Source organism: Vidua macroura, chromosome 13 (genome assembly GCF_024509145.1).
Source record: "Vidua macroura isolate BioBank_ID:100142 chromosome 13, ASM2450914v1, whole genome shotgun sequence".
Lineage (NCBI taxonomy): Eukaryota > Metazoa > Chordata > Aves > Passeriformes > Viduidae > Vidua > Vidua macroura.
The window spans coordinates 12,507,575-12,526,754 of record NC_071583.1 but is presented as its reverse complement, the minus strand read 5'-3'; the positions used below and the strand labels follow the sequence as shown (position 1 = coordinate 12,526,754).

The following is a 19,180-nucleotide window of genomic DNA, read 5'->3' as shown; positions in this document are numbered from 1 at the left end:
TAAAAATAAAATACAATAGATATTTATTTTCTCTTTACCTTTCCCATTGCCAGGTAATCAAGGCCATCAGAGCAGTTAAAGACAACACACTGAACAGCGAGAGCTTTAGCCAAATCTTTGGTGGTCTCCGTTTTACCTGTTCCTGCTGGACCCTCTGGGGCACCACCAAGGTTTAAATAAAAGGCTCCAATCTAAAGCACAGAAATAGTTTATGGAAATTATTTGTACTTCATTCATATGAAATTCTTCTAATGAAAATAGTAAAATTAAATTGCGCTTAATAGTTTCATACACTTATTTTATCTAACATAAAAAGTATGGTTTTCCTAATTAAAAGGAATCTGAAATGCACTTACAGCTGGGAAAAATAGGCAAGAGAATTTAATTTTGATCCTAACAGAGGGTTTAGTTTTATTATCATCATGACTATGATTGGTTACTCAGACTTTATTATACCCAATCTTTCAGTTCTTGTTTAGATACACCTTCCAAGTTAAATTTGTTGCAGTTGCTTGTTGCTACTCTTTTCTCTCCATCTGTCCTTTAATATATTTTTTCCTCTTTTCTTTTTCTTTCCCACACCATCCCCCTTTGATGTACGTGCCTTCCATTAACCATTCCATATTCTCTCCTATATTCCATTGAAATAGGAGGAAATCTGACAGAAAACAAAAAAGTTGCAGACTTTAAACAAACAGTCCAATCCACAGCTACAGGGCCACATCTGTATTGACTGACAAGTTCTGGGAATACTTTATTAAGACCTTGGTGGGCAAAGGACAAGACTTCTATTTGCCAGAATGCCACGCTTCCACCTGCTGTGCTCTGATTCAAGGCTTGTGAGCCTAAAACCAAAACAGACTACCAACTGCACCACGCTCTCACACCATCCCTTGATGTTTTGAGAAACAGATAACAAGCATCAACTACAGCAACATCATGGATGCCTAGCAAAACTTGAAATCATACTCCAGCAAAGAGACTGCAGTAACTGATAACAAGAAAAGCTGTATCTGAGATGACACTGGTAACTTCCAATTGTCAGGTCAGCTGAGGATAAACCAGTACAATAATAAACACCTCTGCCAAGAGCAGGGATACTAAAAAGTTGCCAAACTTGTACTAGTCTTAGGAACAGTGTGATCATAAGTGAATCCTTCTCCATTTAATTTAGCAGCCACAGAACATCAGAAGAGCACTTTGCGTTCTCATAATCTTTACAGTAATCAAATATTGTCTTTTTTTCCTGTGTGTTTTAAAAAAGCACAATCACAACAGAAGAACACACTAATGTTTCAGTTAGGTTGGTGGGCTGTCCAGATTTATTGTTATGAGCGATTTTCATGTTTAATATTCTGTAAAAATTACAAACCTCATTCTAGCAGTAATGGCAGAATCTGACAATAACCCTAAGCCTTAAAAGGATGGCTGCACTGAACGGTAAGCAGTACTAGAGCACAGTAAATACAATTTGCAGTATCCCAGGAGGAAGCCCATACCAGGGTGCGGTAACACCTGTCTGTGAGAGGAGTGATCACCAGGCGTGGGGAGTTTCCAAGGTATTCGTAGGCATATTTCACATTGCAGTTAATGATGCACACACGAACGTTCTCATTCTGCCAATAATAGCGCAGCTGTGCAAGCCACTGAAAGTCTGTTTCACTCTGCACACCTGACAAACAGAGTTGACAGCAATCATAAAAGATGCTGTAGATAGCTGGATTTTCTACTACAGTTAAATTTAAAACAGCTTTGAAATTATTAACGTTGATGCTTGTAGCCAAATACTCACAAACTCATCTTAGTACTGTACTGTTTTAGGCAGTAAAATCTGATTGGTTAACAATTTTTAATTAACTATGTGTAAAGAAAAATGTCTTCAAATATAATTACCACTTCCAATCATTTCCTTGATGACATCTCTAGCATGAACGTCAAGAGTAACCAAGGCACCCAGTGTAGTCCTTGTTTGCTTTGACAGTTTTCCTCTCACCAGCTCTACAATATCATTAAGTTGAAGCTGAAGCGTATCATAATAACCCTTTAAACCCTAGGAGACAAAAGGTAAGTTTGAAACTGGTTTTATCACAGTTTCAAGTGTTCCAGACTTCTTCATGTCGACTAGATATCTTAACAGAGGTTAGTTATTAAGCTACTGTTTTATATTGTCATGGGTTTGCCTCAACTTCTCCCTTATCCACAGTTATGCATTTATGTTGCAAAGCTACATTTTAAACTATGATTGCTCTAAATAAGAATATTTAAGTACTTGAATGAAAGGTATAAATCACTGTACATAAATTCATGTATGTCAAAAACACATGGTCACATTTTTTCAAATTTTATTTTAATTGTAAAAAACTGTTTGATTAACTGATACATCAGCTGAAATGAAACACAAAGAAAGATTTTTTTTTTTAATTATGCATTACACAGTACCTTGGGTCCATCGTGAAGAACTTCATGTACCTCACTTGTCCAGTACATTTGAGATACACACAACACTACTTGGCCAGGCCACTCCAGAACCCAGCGCTTTCTCTCAGTCTCTAGGTAAGCCTGAAAGAGTTACATACATCATACAAACATAGTGTCTGGGAATATATATCACAATGTAATACAGAAGCTTATAATGTAATCCTATTAATATTCCTTGCTGAAGAATACTATTTTCCTATTTGCAATGTCCAAATGGAGCTTTAAATGCTCTTTCCCCTTAGGTTCACAATTTTTTACCCAATAATTTTAAATATTCTTAAAATTATCTTTCCATATTACAGAAATATTCACAACTTGTTAACTTCATACAAAGAAATATTTTCTGTCTAATGATTATCTTTTAGGAGACAGCAAGCATATTACAAGTGTTCTATTTCTAATTCATAAGAAACCTGAACCATTACATCGGATGATATATCCTGTAAAATTGTACTGCTGTGAAGCTTTTAGAAGAATTTATATCCAGTGTTATAGGAAAACTACTTCTGTCTTATTCAAACTAAACTCTAATGTGTATCACTGGCCTATTAAATACATGTCATGTTAACTTGGTCCTGGCACATAACTTCATCAACTGCTGTTTGAGGAAGAATTTTAGAAAGCCAAGAGACAGCCACAGCACAAAGTGCGACAGTTCTTAAATTATCACAAACTCCATACCATTCTTGATCTGGCAATTACATCACGTACAGTCTTCAGCATAACATCTTCTACTTGAATTAACCACTTCTCCACTGCACCTCGAGCTTCAGAAGTAGAAATTTTTGAGACCAGTTGCACACGCTCGCCTTCAGAACTACACATTCCTTTAATATCCAAATTGCGAAGGAAGTCCAGCTTAGCAATGCCTTCAAAACACTTCTTCAAGTGAGGCTGAACTCTAAGAGGATCCTTAGTCTCTGATAGGATCTCCAACATTTCATCATTAGACAAGAAAAAGAAGCTAAAAAATAGAAAAAAAAATACAACTGCATTATCAAGCTATTTTTAAGACTGATCTTATTCACAACAAATGGTCCCATTCAGAATCTGTGGGTTTTAAATAACCAAAGATCATCATACCGGGGAAAGAAGAGACGTTTTCTTTCAAGGTAAGCATTAAGCCCTTTCATGATTTTGTCAAGAAGTTCATTAGAGGTCTGAAGCTTTTCTGTTAATCCTGGCAAGGAAGTAGCAGCAAGAACCTGTAATAACAAATATGTGCAAACTGTCAGCTATAAATGAAGTATTTCAAACAGTAGAAATTAATCAAATAAGGAATAATATAACTTTGTTTCTAGAAAGCCTAGGGAACTGAAATCGTAGTTCACTGTATATATTCTGAAAACAAAGCATCACCTCCCCCTCCCCCACCAAAAAAAAAGGCAAGAGAAGCTATTCCTTCCTGTCAGTAAAGGATATTCCCCTTACCTTTGGGTCTTCGGCACAAAACTGCATAATCTCTCTCCACAGTCTATCCACAGTCTGAAACTGCCGTCCCTCTTCTGGCATCTGTTGCATAATATCCTCAGAAGAAAAGATGGGTTCTAAATACAGCCACTGTGCCTGCACTTTCAGCCAGTCATCAATATTCTCCTGAATTTGAATCAAGCGGCTTTCCCATTCCTTAATAAATGTTTAAAGAATGTTTACTTGACACTTCCAAGCAAATAATGTTAGAGACAACAAATTCAGGAAAAGTAGACATTGTGGTATTCCAGCTTCCAAAAAGAAAAAAAAAATCTACAAATAAACAAAATGAAAGAAAAATATTTAGGAGTACAAGTTCTTCCACATATACAGATGGCCAAAGGAGATCAGAAATTTTTACTTACTTGGAAATTAATTTTCCAAAATGCATTTATCATTTATCAAAGTGCTATGAACTTTCAACAACTTAACTGTTAAGCAATAGCCAGGAGGCTACCAGTGATAAATTCTATTTCATCTCCCCACAGCAAGGGCTCTTTTAGCTGAATGGCAGCAGGGACGCAATACCAGAAAAGCCACCTCAGCTCATAGGAGAGATCCAGCAAGTCCAGCATCCTGTTCCTAAGGACAATAGCAGATACCAGTGGAGCAGGCTGCCTGCAAAGTGTAAGTATGTTCACTGAGCCTGCTTGGGCCTGAACATTTCCCACATAAACCAACAATGAACTAGGGAGGGTAACTGCAAAGCAATTCCACCAGCTTCTCTCCTGTCAATAGCCATGGTGTTAGCACCACAAAGACTACTCCAGCCCTGAAATTCAAAAGCACTGCCAACTGCTCTGAGACCCGATTACAGAACACTCTCCCAGCCATTAAGAACTTCCTTTGCCCTAGGAAAAACATTGTAGTTCAAAATTTGAGTCCAAAACTCAATAAATAAATCAATGTTCTTATTAGCAATAACAGAAACATAATTTCCAGTTATTAAGAAGCAAGGCTAATGGAAATAGTGATTTTGCAAAATAAGATAAAAAAATCATTTTCTCTTTGGTTACACTTGAATCTGAATGGAAGAGAGAATTCCAAATCAGAAATAATATGACTCATACTCAAACTAAAAAGATTCTTGCTGAAAAATCAATGAAAGCATTTAATTAACAACTCAAACAATAAAGTTGTAATACAATCAGTATACTATTGCACTACAGTTATCCTATAAATAAAAATGGCTGAAAAAGTACTCATACCCTTATTTCATTTTCAAATGGTTTAATGAAGGGTGATCCTCTCATTGTCTGAGTTTTCATAATCTGATCATCAAGAAGAGCCTGAATATCATCCACTGAAGACAGAATATGAATTCCAGTCTCACGATACACATTTGTGATGAAGGAAACTGAATCCCAGGTTTCCATCATGGTATGCATTGCTTTCTCCAAGGAAAATTCCTATTTAAAAAGAAAATAGCTTGGTCTAGTCACTGAATTGTTTTTTTCCAGCTCTGTAATTCAATATATAAAGCATATCTAGCTGAATAAACTATTTTGCTCTAGCAGCACAAATTAACTACTTATTATTTTTCCTCAGTATATCCTTTTCTTGCACACAGCAAGCAGCACACTTGGGAAATACAGATGGTGTCACATGAGATACAAATGCTCACACTCATTATTAACATATAATGGGCCAAATCTCTTCTGTTGCATAATGGCAGAGACAAATAATGCTAGTAAGTCATAAAAGTATTCACTAAGAGACCTGATGTCATATTCGTCACTATCACATCTCGGTGCTTACCTTGCTTGCACCCACACTTATTGTTGTAAACTGTTCCAAGTAAGAGGACAGATTCTGCTTTAAAACTTTTCTCAGGGTAGTTCCAGCATCTGGTGTTATATCATATCCTGCTATATCTGACATCTGCTGCCAGTGACGTTCTCTCATGCCAGGGTTACAAAACACAACCACAGTGGGAATATACTCCTAATTCAGAAAAGACATTTATAAGATAAATATTGTCATATACATGATTTCTTAATTTTTTAACAATTTTTCGTGTGCATTTAAAATTCTGCTATGGTACCTGAAGACATGAAAATCTTTTCCAAAAAGTGCAGATGGCTGCACTTGGTTTTCCATTCATTTTCTAAATAATTATATCAAGTACTGAAGAAGAAATATAAAAAAACTCTTAAGCATAATTTTTCAGGGATGCTAAATTTGACTTCTATTAACATAACAGAGTCCCATTTCAAAATTCCCAACTAGATCCTTAGATGTTTTTCTGCATCCAAAAATTACTTTTCTCCTGTATGTGTGCACTCGTTACAATTCCAGAAACTATAAAAAAAATTAAAAATCCAATTTTATTAAAATGAATGGGACAGTACAATCTGGAAATGGGGATTCAGAACAGCCTCACTCTGACTCTGCATCATCTACATTTACTGAGCCCTGAATTTCGAATTTGTCTCTCAGTATCAGATATTAATATCCCTCATGTTTTCTTACCTTAAATTCTTTAATTTGATCCAGAACTGAAGAACACATTGTAAGAGTTGGATTACCCCTCACAGCTTTGTGTCGCACTGGCTTTTTCTTCTCCGTTGCCGCTTTCTTCTGCTTTTGTTGGAAGAGTCTTGAAAGTTTGTACATCTCTCTATAAAATTCATCAATCTCAGCCTCCATGCTTTCCCCATCTAGTTCCAAAAAGGTCCCATCCATCCATCTGAGAAAAAATACAATGTTACAAAATAGAATACTAAATGAAGCCCACAAATAAGTATCACTTTGTTTTGCAACATATGAATAGCTATTTAAATTAAAGCTCTTCTTCCATATTATTGTCATTCATTGCAAAATTCTAAAGCCGAGCTAAAAGTGGCTCAACCACATTCTTCTGTGTATTTGCTCAATTCTCTTAAGTCACACACATACTGAAACTGCATAAATGGACAAATATTTAAGTTAAACTCTAGACAGAGATCGACACACAACATTTAAAAATACACTAGGTCTTGTATTTTCAAACCCCCCACACTTTCAGCCATAGAACATTTTAACTTCTAAAGAATGCATTAAATAATAAACAATCTCCCTTAATTTATACACAGAGTACACTTTTGTGGTAGGATGTAACCACCAAACAGCAACACAATCATCTGAACCCACCATTTTGGACAGCTGCTAGGTTAAAACCAGTTTTGGTTACATACAGATGATGAGCTCTCTAGTTGAGCTCACGTGTGTGATTCTTGGGGCTATATTGTGCAATGCCAGGACTTGGACTTCATGATCTTTGTGGGTCCCTTCCAGCTTAGGAAGTCCGATGATTCTGTGATTCCATGATTACATTTTAAAAATAAAAACGAATTAATATTTTTTTCTAGCTGAATTAAAAATAGCAAGTCTGATATATATATGTTATATTACCCTTTTACTTTGCTTGTTAATAACATGTTAACAAGAAAACAAATCCATATTCTACATCTGACATGAATGAGACCAGGATAAGTATTTTTTTTCACTCTCCCTCTTATAGCATTTTGAGCTGAATTACCTTCTTTCTGTTCGCTGCCATTTCAATATAAGATTAAAGAGTTTCTGGTATGGTTCTATGTCAGCTTTTAAGTTGTTGAGGAGTGGGAATTCACTTGGTTTCCATCCAAGCAGAGTCTCTTCTTTATTAAGAGCAGCTACTGTTTCATCAGTGTCCTGCATTGTTTTCTGTAAAGTCCTCAGGTCAGTCACATACTGAAATCAAATAATAGTATGTCTTGAGAAATAACCAAATTGTGCTCTGAACAGCTATCAAAATAAGATATCAAAATATAAGCTTTCACATTAAAATTTTAGAAAACAAGATTTAAAAACTTGCCTGCTTATTGATGAGTATATAAACTGTGAAGAAACCAGATGAACACTATGAAAAATAAAATTGGTTCTCATTACTGAATTTTAGAGTATTTTCAAAATGTACGGGCTTTAAAACTTACTGTTCCAGGAGGCAGGCACACAGTTTTTTATGTACGTGGCATATCATATTGGTAACTGGGATTTATTAGCTTAGGATGTCTCTTTTGTGCTTTGAAGTGTTTTGTTTTTTAAAAAGCCAAAATTTCTTACTATGCAATATCCTCCAGTTAAAGCACAAGACATGCTATGAAAAGTAAAAAATACTGCTAGAAATTCATGAAGCTTTGGAGCCAGGGGTCTGCTCTTCACTAGCATAACAATTAAGTTTTGAGGTTTGTAGGAAAAAAATTAAAAATTGCTACATGTGCTGGTTTTGCATTAATTGATTTGTGGCAAAGAAGGAAAATGAATAAATTATTTTCATGGGCGCACACACTCTTTCTGAACTTTCATTATTGATATCTATCAGCTAATTCAAGCTTTATAGCAAACTTTCCACTAAATAAAGTGTTAAATGCCAATGATAAACAAAAATGGGAGGGAGACTTGTTCACTTGTTCACACAGAGCTTGTTCACTGTGGCCAAAGGATAATAAATGTTTTAGTTCACATTTGTTACACTGATTACTTTTAATTATAATTTTTTCTATGATCCCTGTGTATTAAACACATAAAACATTTCTACTGATTTTATACTATTAATCAAACCTGTTGCATGCGATCCAGTTCTGAGTATTCTTCTAATTCCATCACAGATTTATAAAGTTTGTCTAATTCAACATGCAGGTTATCACATTTCTGTTGCACTTCTTGTTCTCGTTCAGCTTTAGACTGTTGGATCAGCTACAAAAGAATTTATTTTTTCATGACAAAGGTGATTTTAAGTCCTTTCAATAATGAACATACATACTACCATCTAAACTTTTAATGCAAACAGAAAGAAAACTAACAATACAGATAAATTATCATCCTTGCAACAGCTGAAGTTTTTTTTTCCTATGTCCCACTTCAGTTTGTGAAACCTCTATATGCTAGCATGAAAGCCTCATCTCAATAATCATAGCAGTTACGATTGCCTCAAAGGCCTCCTTCAGGAATCAGGAAACAGAAAGTAAAGCATTACAGAAAAAAATATATATTCTCATTTTTGGGATTCAGCATTTTACTGCCAAAAAGGACACCTACAGCTGTTGAAAGCCAATGTACCAGTGGCTGTAAAAGGCAGAAATTCTAGAAGATAAGACCACCTTAGATCACTGTGTCTGCACATTCAAGGGTTTGTTTTGGGGTATCAAACAAAAAACCTGCCGAGAGAGGAGATTTCCTAAGACAAGGACACCTACTGCCATGCAAAATTTGTGAAGCAGACAAACAGAATTTCACCAAAGGAAGAACCAATCTTTTCATTTTGCACTAGAATAAGAACAGACTCATATCTGAAAGTATACAATGCAAATATACAGACTCATGAAAACTTGATATGAAACCTTTCTTGTCCTCAACCTCTAGCACAATACAAGTCACTTGACAGCCAGCTACAGGGTCCCACTGCTGAGGGATTCTCACTAAGTAGTGAGATTCACTCTGTACTACCATTTTCATTAAAAGGAGCTAGAACAAGCATCATGGACTCTTCTGTGTAGAAGTAGAAAATTAATTTTACTGATTTTTTGGGTGGGATTAAAAGAATACTTTGCTTGTGTGGGGATAATATGCAAACAAAATGTTTTACAGATATAGCAGCCTCCCAGGCTGGGCATCTTTTCAGTCAGAGGCATATTTACTACCGTTGGACATGTGCCTTAGTATCTGAACAAAACTCATTAAAGGAGAAATGCTTACTTGTAATATTTAAAAGATACTGATTTTTTAAAATGTTTATTATTAATTCTTTAAAAATCTTAGAAGAAAATATTGAATCTATGCTAAATTACTACAGAGAGGCAAGAGAACAATAAAAGGCTTGACTTACTGTGTCATAGACAGAGACAAAGCATGCTAAACAAGATGAATACAGGTGGTGGAAGAAAAGTAATCTACAGTCACACAGAGAAAATTAGATGTTGCATATTTTCTATTAATGATTGCTAGAAAACATTGCCCCCCCTGTTCTTTTTTTTTTGACAGAACAAAATACCATTTTAACTAAATTAATTCCTGTCCAGACACGCAGTCTTATTAAGGACCTGACAGTTACATTTTCTAGACAAGTACTAGACAAGTACAGTGTAGTGAATTTTCATCTGATTATGTCTTATCTAGTACTGACCACAAGCATATTAGGATAATAAGACTTGCTGAAGCTTTTAAGATACAGTGACAGTTTTAAAATTTAGCCACAATAAGCCCATTTTTGTTACAAAAATCTGGAAATACATTATTCATGCATGTCTAAATTAGTATGGTTCATGATATATGTCTATGTACTTTTAGCCCACTGAGGAAATAAATAGCTCAAGTAGAGTGAGAAGTCTAACAAGCCAAAAATACCATAAACTAAGAAAATGCTCTTACAATATCATGCTCTTTAAAAATGAGGTTAATCTTCTTTGGCCAAAATATAGCTGTTGTATTTAGTTCAATGTCTTCAGGAGTAAATGGATAAACATCTATCAAGTAACTCATTTGCCGACAGCACTCCTACAAAGACAGATTTCACAAAGCTTTACGTATGATAGATCTATTTAAAACATAGGGCAGGACAATATTATCTACAAAAATAAAATAAAAACCTACATTTCATGAACTTTTCAGAATTCAGAGCTCCTTCAGCCAATTGACTATTAACATTCAAAATATACGTGTAACATTTTTCAAATCCCTGCCCTGATCATGAGCTTGTTTCTCTAAATACGACTCCTGTGTTCTGTAAATCTATATGCAGAAATCCTAATGTTATAATAAATATAATTTCTGCAGATATAAACATAACATGTTTATAGATCTATTACCATAACAGAAAATCTGATACATATTCACACAAAAATTACTCTTAATGTAACATCACCTATATTCTGCTCAAAGAGTAAATTGTTTCTCATGTGTTCAAAGTCTGTTGGCTGTTTTTACACATAGAATGTTCTTTATACTATCTGTTACATTTTCACAAATAGATTTTTAAGCAGTCCTGAAGTAAGTCGGAGTGATTTATTAAAAGCTGCACTTGCTCATGGACTTGCAGAACACATGGGAATGGGAACAAGAAGCAAAGGCATAGGGCAAAGAATAAGGTGGACTTCCCACTTCTGCCTGAAGCAACACTGAGTTTATTCACAGAGGCAGAAAGAAGTCTGCACTCTGGAATGAATTCTCTATTTGTATAGGTCAGCATGTCTAATAAAAGATCAAAAATTAAAGGATAGTCTTTTACCTTGCTCCTTTGCACCAGCTCCTGAAAATCTTTGGTTTTGACTTTCTTTATGTATTCCATTATTTCTACCATTTCTTCTGTTGACTCAGGAACTTTTAATGCACATTCTTTAATGGCTTCACATTCACTGCATATCCTATAATTTGATTTTACATAAAATACCAACATTTTAAGATTTTAGTTTGACTGGCTTCAAGCTCAGCTTTAATGCAATTAAAAACTCAAATTACTTCAAGTATTCTCCCCCTACAAATTCCATTATGTATTAAACTAGAAGGGGAATATGACCAAGTCAGTCAAGACAAATACTGGTTTCTGACTTGCAATAATTGCTTTGTTTGGATTTTGGGGTATTCTTCTGAAATAAATGATTTAGTAACCTGTTGTTACTAAAAGAACTTCAGCAAACTTCATTAGTGTATACACAAACACTTTCCTAGTAAATAGTGTCTCACTTTGGTAATGTGGAATCACTATAAAACTTGGCCATAATTGTTCCTTTTCACTAAAAAATGTAGTAAGCGTTTCCCCATGACTTAATCCTGCAAATTAACCTCCTGATTAAATTGATATCTTATAAGTTCACCCACGTAGAGGATAAAGGGGAGGTGGTGGATATAATTTTTCTCAGTTTTAACAAGGCTTTTGATACTGTCCTTCACAGAATCCTTCAAGAAAAGTTGTCCAGGTGTGGGATGAGTGTGTTCATGGTGTGCTGGGTGAAGAACTGGCGAAGTGCAGAGCTCAAAGCACTGTAGCAAATGTCTAGCAACTGTTACCAGCAGTGTTCCTTAGGATTCACTTCGGGGCCAGTTCTGTTCAACTTATTTATCACTGATTTTGATCCGGAGTTGGATGCACCATCAGCAAATTTGCTCATCATACAGCTGTGAGGTGCTGCTGACTCCCTTGAGGGATGGGACACTTTGCAGAATTAAACATTTGACTATGATTGAGGGGATGGAAGGTAATGAGTTGAAGTGCCAGATTCTGCACCCAGGACGGAGTAACACCCAGCACAAATAGAAATGGGGAGGAATGCTTTAAGAGCAGCCCTGCTGAGGTATCTATCAGGTAATAAGAGAGCCTAATTTTGACCGTGCAGTAATACTGTAATTCACACTTTAAAATTCGGAACAGTAATAAAATTCTTGGATCTTTGATCTTAAATCTTTGATCTTTTCATTCCTCCATTATCCAAGTCTATACTAATACATTCTCCTACCTTTTTTGAGACTAAAACAGCAGAAAAAATACAACAGCTTGTGCAAACTGCATTAGATCATTAGTTAGCCAAGAACCTTCAGTAAACAAAGTATGGTATATTTGCATTTCTTCTACATGTTTCTGCTATGCATTTAACACACAGAGCATTCACAAGCAGAAAATTTCTTACCTTTCATTTTCCTTTCTGTAATTTGCAAATATTTTGTCCATTAGCATTTTTGCAAAGTTGTTTGCACAATTTGCCAAACCTTGCTTTAAATCCTCACAATTCAAACAGATCATAGGGAAATAAATCACCTCTGGCAAACTCATGATTTCCTTCTTGAGGGTGAAAAATTCATCTATGAACTTCAGAAAAACATTAGACTTTACATTTCAGAGTTGTTGTTTAAATACTTGGCTACATGAGTAAGTATTAGACACTGAAGAAAATAAGTATTGTTTTCTTGTATTACCATAAATGTTTAGGGAAAAAAATCAGTTACATTTTAGGTACTCCATATATTTTTAGCTAAAGGCTAAGCATCTGTTACCCTCTGTTACCTTTCATTATTGCTGTATGTATAGTAAAAATTATTTATAAAGTGTAGAATTAAAACTTACAGTAGTGTATTCATCAAAACTGGGTTGTTCTGTTATAAATCTGTTTATCCGTTCCTCTGCAGTTCCATCTACAAGCCAGCCATAACTTTCAACTACAATTCAATTATAACATATTTATATTACTAAAATGCATATGCCATACAGCAAGCTACTTATTACAAAGAAGCTATTTACACACTCTTCTATCACTTACCATAGCCTTTAAAATGTTCCTGTGGGCCTTCTAAGTTGTCTCTGATAGATTTTTCCAGAGTGGATTTGGCCCATTGTACGGTGTGAGCAGGAAGCTCAGCATCCAGAGTTGCAGTGCCACCCGTTAGCCAAGCATGTATCGTCTGGAAGTTCTAAGAATAGTGCAAGTGTTGATTATTTACATTTTAAGAAGTGGCACAAGGATACCTATACTTCAAAAGTAAGTTGCAATCTGCAGAAGACATGATCACAAAAGTATGAGACCCTAACCATGACCAAGTTCATGGTTCATGCTTTATAGACAAGTAGAATGACTTTTCCTGAAGCAAAGAGTTGAACATTAAATATGTAAAGGAAAACAAAAAATATTCAATCTTACATAAAATTAAATTATATAATATATGCAAATACAGAAAGCCAACCCCAAAACACTTCTCTGAAAGTGTCACCACATATGACTAGTGACCAATACTCAGTTCACATCTAAAGCCCCAGAAAGACTCTCTTCCCTGGAACCACAGACAGGTTCCCAAGACACCAATCTTTTGATGTGGTATATAATAGTTTTTAGAGATTTGAGTATTTTCTTTTTCTTAGAAAGAAAAGGAATATCAACTCTAATTTTCCTTGTGTTTCTCTGGAGATCTTAACTTTAATGAAAATTTATTGCAAATAATCACACATATAATTGAAGAGGTTATTTTTATAATTGCAGATCCAAAGAGCAGACTAAAACAATCAATAGCAGGTGCACCAAGTTTTTATAAACAAGAAATTAAAAAATTACTTCAGAGCCTGGAGTTCCACTGGGTATCACAATTCATTTATGTGACCTGTAGAACCATTGTGGAAAATAAATAAAAGTTGTATTCTGATCCCATTGCCAGGGTAGTCAGACTCCTAAATCACAAGTATTTTCATACACTGAACATCTTAACAATTACATAATTAAATAAAACAAAACCCACCTGAAGAGTCTGTCCTATACAATCTACTACAAACAGAATTGCTTCTTCTAAGTCTTGTAAGCTTGGATAAAACTCCATTCTATTTTCATCAAAAGTCAAGTCCATCTTAAATATAGGCAGACGACTTCTGTCTTCAGGATCAAAAAGTTTCACAAAAACTTCAGTTGTTCTTTGCAGTAATTCTTTCAGCTAGGCAACAACATAGATCACATACTAGTTGACATAAAAAGGGCTCAACCCATTTTCCACTCATCCACTAAGCCAGGATTTCCATTCATTTTAGCACTTCTGGCCTGATTAATGGATAACTGAAGCAGTGTGAATTTTTCTAATAATTCGAATGAGAAATCAGTTCAATTATTTTTCTAATAATTCTAATTAAAATCAGTTCTAATTTTTCTAGTGCGTATTAGTCCCAACCCTCAAATGGTGAAAACTAATGAACAAGTAAACATTTCAGTAAAGCCCATGCATCGATTTTTGCTACAAAAGTAAGCCTATTACTAATACATGTATGTAGAAATGAAATATCTTGAAAGCATTTTCCTTTGATTAGACTATTGTTCCATTCTTTTTCTACAAAGCAAGTAATGTTTTAATCCCATTAAATTTATCATGGGAGGAAAGACATTCACCTGATTAGACATAAGCACAGCCACACAGTTATAAAAAGACTCAAGCTGATCCAACTTTACACCATCCAAGGCCTCTGACTGAGTGAAGAGACCAATAACTCTTTGGTACCACGTACTCATTATCTTGTCTTCTGCTTTAGAACAACTTAGAGATGCTTCAGTTTTTAAAGATTTACAGTCAACTGGTCCTTTCAATCTAGAAAAGAAAGTTACAGCCAACTTTATAAACAAAATTTAAACAAAACCAAACATGGAGTAAGGTAACAATACAAACTTTTGTATTATAAACGTAGTCTTTCTCTAGTAGGAAGCACAGTGGGAACTTACACATTGCTTCAGTAGACAAAAAGAAAAGAAACAGCCTGCCTCAAACTCCAGGATTTGCAGAACAATTACCAGAAAAAAAAAAAAAAAAAAGAGGAAAAATATTTTGAAAATTTTCTTTTTGAAAACTAGGAAAATTTAAAGTTCCAAGATGAAACAGAAAATTCAACTTTTGAAAACCAGCAAGAAGTCTGATCTTCAGGGTTAGCATAGAATTCTCTATAGATGATGCTACTAGAAGCTGATTTTTCAAATACTACTTTAAACAGATTTCTATGGGAATTAAGCATCAAGAATAAGTGAATAAGGGGAGAACTTTACAGAATTAAAGGCAAAATACAAATCCAAAGGTCTGATATTATCAACAACTTGAACAACAATAAAATACATAACATAGAGAAGAAAAGGCACATGTCATAACACAGAGTAACTTAATTACAGTACATTAAAATTGTGCATCAAAGAACTTTTCTGTGATAAATAAAAGAACTGAACAAGCTCATCTTTGCCAGCTTCAAAAACCTATATGGGTCAATAATTCAGCAAAACAGACTTTACCTGGAACTAGAGAAATCCACCACAAGAAAATTAAAGAATGCTGTATAACCAAAATCCAGTAGAGTTTTCATTGTGGGGTGAAGAATATGTAAGGTGGAAATTATTCGTTTTTTCGCTTTGACATAACTGTCATGCCACGTACTAGAAAAATCCAGGCCTCTAAAAAAGAAAAACCATAAAAAACACAACTAAAACAAATAAGCAAACAAAAATTAAGAGCTCAAGCACTACTTGAATAAAGTACTGATGCATAAAAGATAGTATTTAAAAGATTATTCTCTAGTGTGAATAGTTAATTAAATTCCACACACATGTCCTCATTACCATGCAGTGGAAGTCATAAAGATACTCTGATAAAACATGCTTTATCCTCTATGGTATTTTCAGATCACCTCTTCTTACAGAAGTCCATTCAATGTAAAATCATAACTTCACCAACTACTATCAGGAAGCATTTATCAACAGATTTTGATAGCACACACTGATGCATCAGCAAATTGTGCAGTTTGGGTATTTATATTCTGTCTTCCTAAACTCCTTTTCCATGATGGGAGGGCATAATAGATTTGCCTTCAGTCTCAAGGTTTCATCTCATAAAACCGAAATCACATTAAACCTTGGCATTATATGCAGCTTTAGGTTGTCAAAGAACTGTACATTGCTGCTATCTGCCAGAAAATCACCCCATACACACACAGTTCGTTCCAGAGGCAGCTGCATTGTGACTTTAGTGTCTGAGCACTCGGAGCCAGGTTTAATTTGCAGTCATGAGTGCTGCTCTACGTAACTATAACAGTAATAAAACACTGTCAGTGCTAAAACTTTGTAGAGCACTCAAGATAAGAGATGTTCAAATGCAAGATCCTCCACAGAGATTTAAAAATGTCCCAGTAAGGGGCTCCAAAATTAATCTTCTACCATAACTGTCCACACTACTCAACAAGAATGTCCCTCATGTAACTCAGTGTATTTTGCCAGTGAGTTATTTGCTAACTTAATCCACTCACAGAGGTAATGAAGGCAAAGGTGCCTCCTCTTCCAAGTTATCAAGTTCTTTTATGTCTGGTTTAATAAGAGCTCTTCTCACTAAAAAAAATTACATGAACATTAGAAGAAAATTAGGCCATATTCAATAGTCACTGTACTTCCTTGAACCAAGCACATAGGAGGATGAAAAAGTAATTGTGTCACCCTAGTCTACAAAACACATTCGCCCAAAGGTAACTGAAAATCAATAGCTTCTGCTGAATTTTTATACAGACTTGGGTGCCTTAATTCCAATTCTGGTTCCTGTTCCTGAAATTTTTCAGATGTGTTTGTGTTTAAATAGTTGAACACTTAAGCAGTTTCTTTGCTGAGGGGATGGTCAGTCTCAGCAACAGGCTCCCCAGGGAAGTGGCCATGGCACCAGTCCTGCCAGAGCGCAAGGAGCACCTGGACAGTGCTCTCAGTTGAATGGTTGAGTTTTAGAGAGCCCTGCAAGGAGCTGGACTCTAATCCATATGGACCTCTTCCAACTTGATATATTGGATGATTGCAAGAATTTATGGCAACTTTGTTACATCATTACAGTGAGATACTATAAATATGCCACTGATGACATAACAAAGAAGTTAGTCCAATGTTAAATTGTTTGGGTTTTAATCTATATTTTTAAAAAGATCAGCCATTCACTAAAATATTAACAAAACTGGGCCCAATTTCAGATTCCAGTTACTACCCATGTAAATAAATTAATACATGATTTCAAGGGAAAACACTTTCAAAATTCCAGTTCATGACTCTTTTTAAAAGGTTTTAAAATTGAAGTGAGTTATATCTGAGAACAGTAATTCTCTTTGCAGATTTTTATTGTAAGCTTCCTCATGCAACAAAAGCACCATCGGAAAACTAGTACTTAAAAGTTTCTCCTTTCTTTAACAGTAAACAGCAACACATTCTTGCTTCAAAATAACTAAATAGGTTAAAGATAAAATGAAATAACTTCATCAGCAATCAACCTTTTTGACATGAGGTGTGCAGCTGACTTTGTCTTTGCTTGAACTGTATTTTCAGCTGGTTAACCTTTTACTGGTTCAAATAAAATAAGCAAGTTTTGCCTTAAACATTATGGCCAACACACATTTGATAAGACAGGAAAAGCTAAATCAGTAGATAATTACAGAGATCCCACCTGGTTGAAAGAACAAAGCAGAAAAATTATTTTAAGCACGAGAATATGGAGTTTATAATATATAGACTAAAATTAATATAAGTGCTGAGTAATCTGTAGTACTTACACACACATCTTTGCATGGTTTTTTCATAATCCCTCACTATCTCCTTTAAAAGGTTTTCAGTGAGCAGCTCTCTGTCTCTGCCCTCCATAAGTGACTGTGGCACCATGGTGAGCATGGACCTCAGCCACTGCTGCTGGATGGGAACCATCGGATTACGCTGCACGCAGCTCTTCAAAAAGAGATAGTCTGCCTGAAAGGACAAGATTACATACCTATGTATGTGTTTTCATGTTAGGCTTGGCAGAAGTCTCTTTTTATTCATAATTTCTTAATTTCAAAATTTCTTAATTTCCTTAAAGGCAGGGTATTTAATCTAATCTTTTCAGCATTCACTGACTAATACCCTAAAAACTGCTCTGTGGTTGGTAATATGATCTCTCTGTCTTAATGATAAAATATAAAATATGGTACTTGTCAGTATGGCATTTTCCTTGGTTTTCTGCTGAAGCTTATGGCTAACAATAAAATAGTTCAAGGTTAAGGTTATTGTTCTTTGGACAAAGATTTCTCTAGAAAAAAGTGTGGACAAACATCCTCCATAAGGGGAGTGGGTCTTGGCCAAAGAAATAGGTATTTCTGCTTTTGATTGACAGTTTTCTTATGAAAATCTCTACATAATGAGTTTCCCTAACAACAGCTAGGCAAAACTGGTTACCTTAGGCTACTTAATATAAATATTTCAATACTAACTTGAGTTTCAACTGGCTCTCAGAGATGAAGTCTTACTTTAAAAGCTATACACAATTTTGAAGTTTAGTATATGTTCTTCAAATTAAGGGAATGATGTCAAAGACTACTTTTTGTACAGGCTAAGGTACAATCTATGACCTAAGCTGAAAAAAAATCCTGAAGCCTGTTAGGTTTTTTCCCTGAATAATGATCTTTAACTAAGGTTTAATTAATTATTGACAGATGATCTTTCTAAAACAGAAAAATACTTTCCCTCTACAGGACCAAAGACAAGATTCCTGTTTTGCTCCTATTCCATTTTCCCCCACCAAGACTACTTTTTCTTTTTTAATAGCAATAATTCTGTATAACATACTCAACTTCTCTTAATAGGGGCCATTTACTCTTCTACGCCAAAAAAAGCAAATGAAAGAATTTAACTCACCCTTAGTTGGCTTTCATTGTCCATCTGTATAAAAAGAAATGGGAAATTGTTATGTATTAAGAACATAGAAACAAAAATACTGGAAC

At 34.9% G+C, this 19,180-nt stretch overlaps 1 protein-coding gene across 1 annotated transcript in view; it reads right to left on the bottom strand.

Moving 5' to 3' along the window:
* Positions 1–19,180, bottom strand: part of DNAH12 (dynein axonemal heavy chain 12) — a 58,279-nt gene that overhangs the window by 37,566 nt on the left and 1,533 nt on the right. Inside the window, exons 4-26 of the mRNA XM_053988944.1 lie at positions 19,095–19,118; positions 17,981–18,170; positions 16,709–16,787; positions 15,702–15,860; positions 14,820–15,015; positions 14,185–14,373; positions 13,218–13,368; positions 13,025–13,116; positions 12,591–12,769; positions 11,195–11,330; positions 10,339–10,464; positions 8,533–8,667; positions 7,469–7,662; positions 6,421–6,637; positions 5,707–5,892; positions 5,157–5,357; positions 3,910–4,104; positions 3,562–3,683; positions 3,160–3,442; positions 2,440–2,559; positions 1,894–2,050; positions 1,500–1,672; positions 39–191 (exon numbers count right to left, since the gene is read on the bottom strand). Of these exons, the coding sequence (XP_053844919.1) occupies positions 39–191; positions 1,500–1,672; positions 1,894–2,050; positions 2,440–2,559; positions 3,160–3,442; positions 3,562–3,683; positions 3,910–4,104; positions 5,157–5,357; positions 5,707–5,892; positions 6,421–6,637; positions 7,469–7,662; positions 8,533–8,667; positions 10,339–10,464; positions 11,195–11,330; positions 12,591–12,769; positions 13,025–13,116; positions 13,218–13,368; positions 14,185–14,373; positions 14,820–15,015; positions 15,702–15,860; positions 16,709–16,787; positions 17,981–18,170; positions 19,095–19,118 (3,657 nt within the window). The remainder of the gene's footprint in view (positions 1–38; positions 192–1,499; positions 1,673–1,893; positions 2,051–2,439; positions 2,560–3,159; positions 3,443–3,561; positions 3,684–3,909; positions 4,105–5,156; positions 5,358–5,706; positions 5,893–6,420; positions 6,638–7,468; positions 7,663–8,532; positions 8,668–10,338; positions 10,465–11,194; positions 11,331–12,590; positions 12,770–13,024; positions 13,117–13,217; positions 13,369–14,184; positions 14,374–14,819; positions 15,016–15,701; positions 15,861–16,708; positions 16,788–17,980; positions 18,171–19,094; positions 19,119–19,180) is intronic.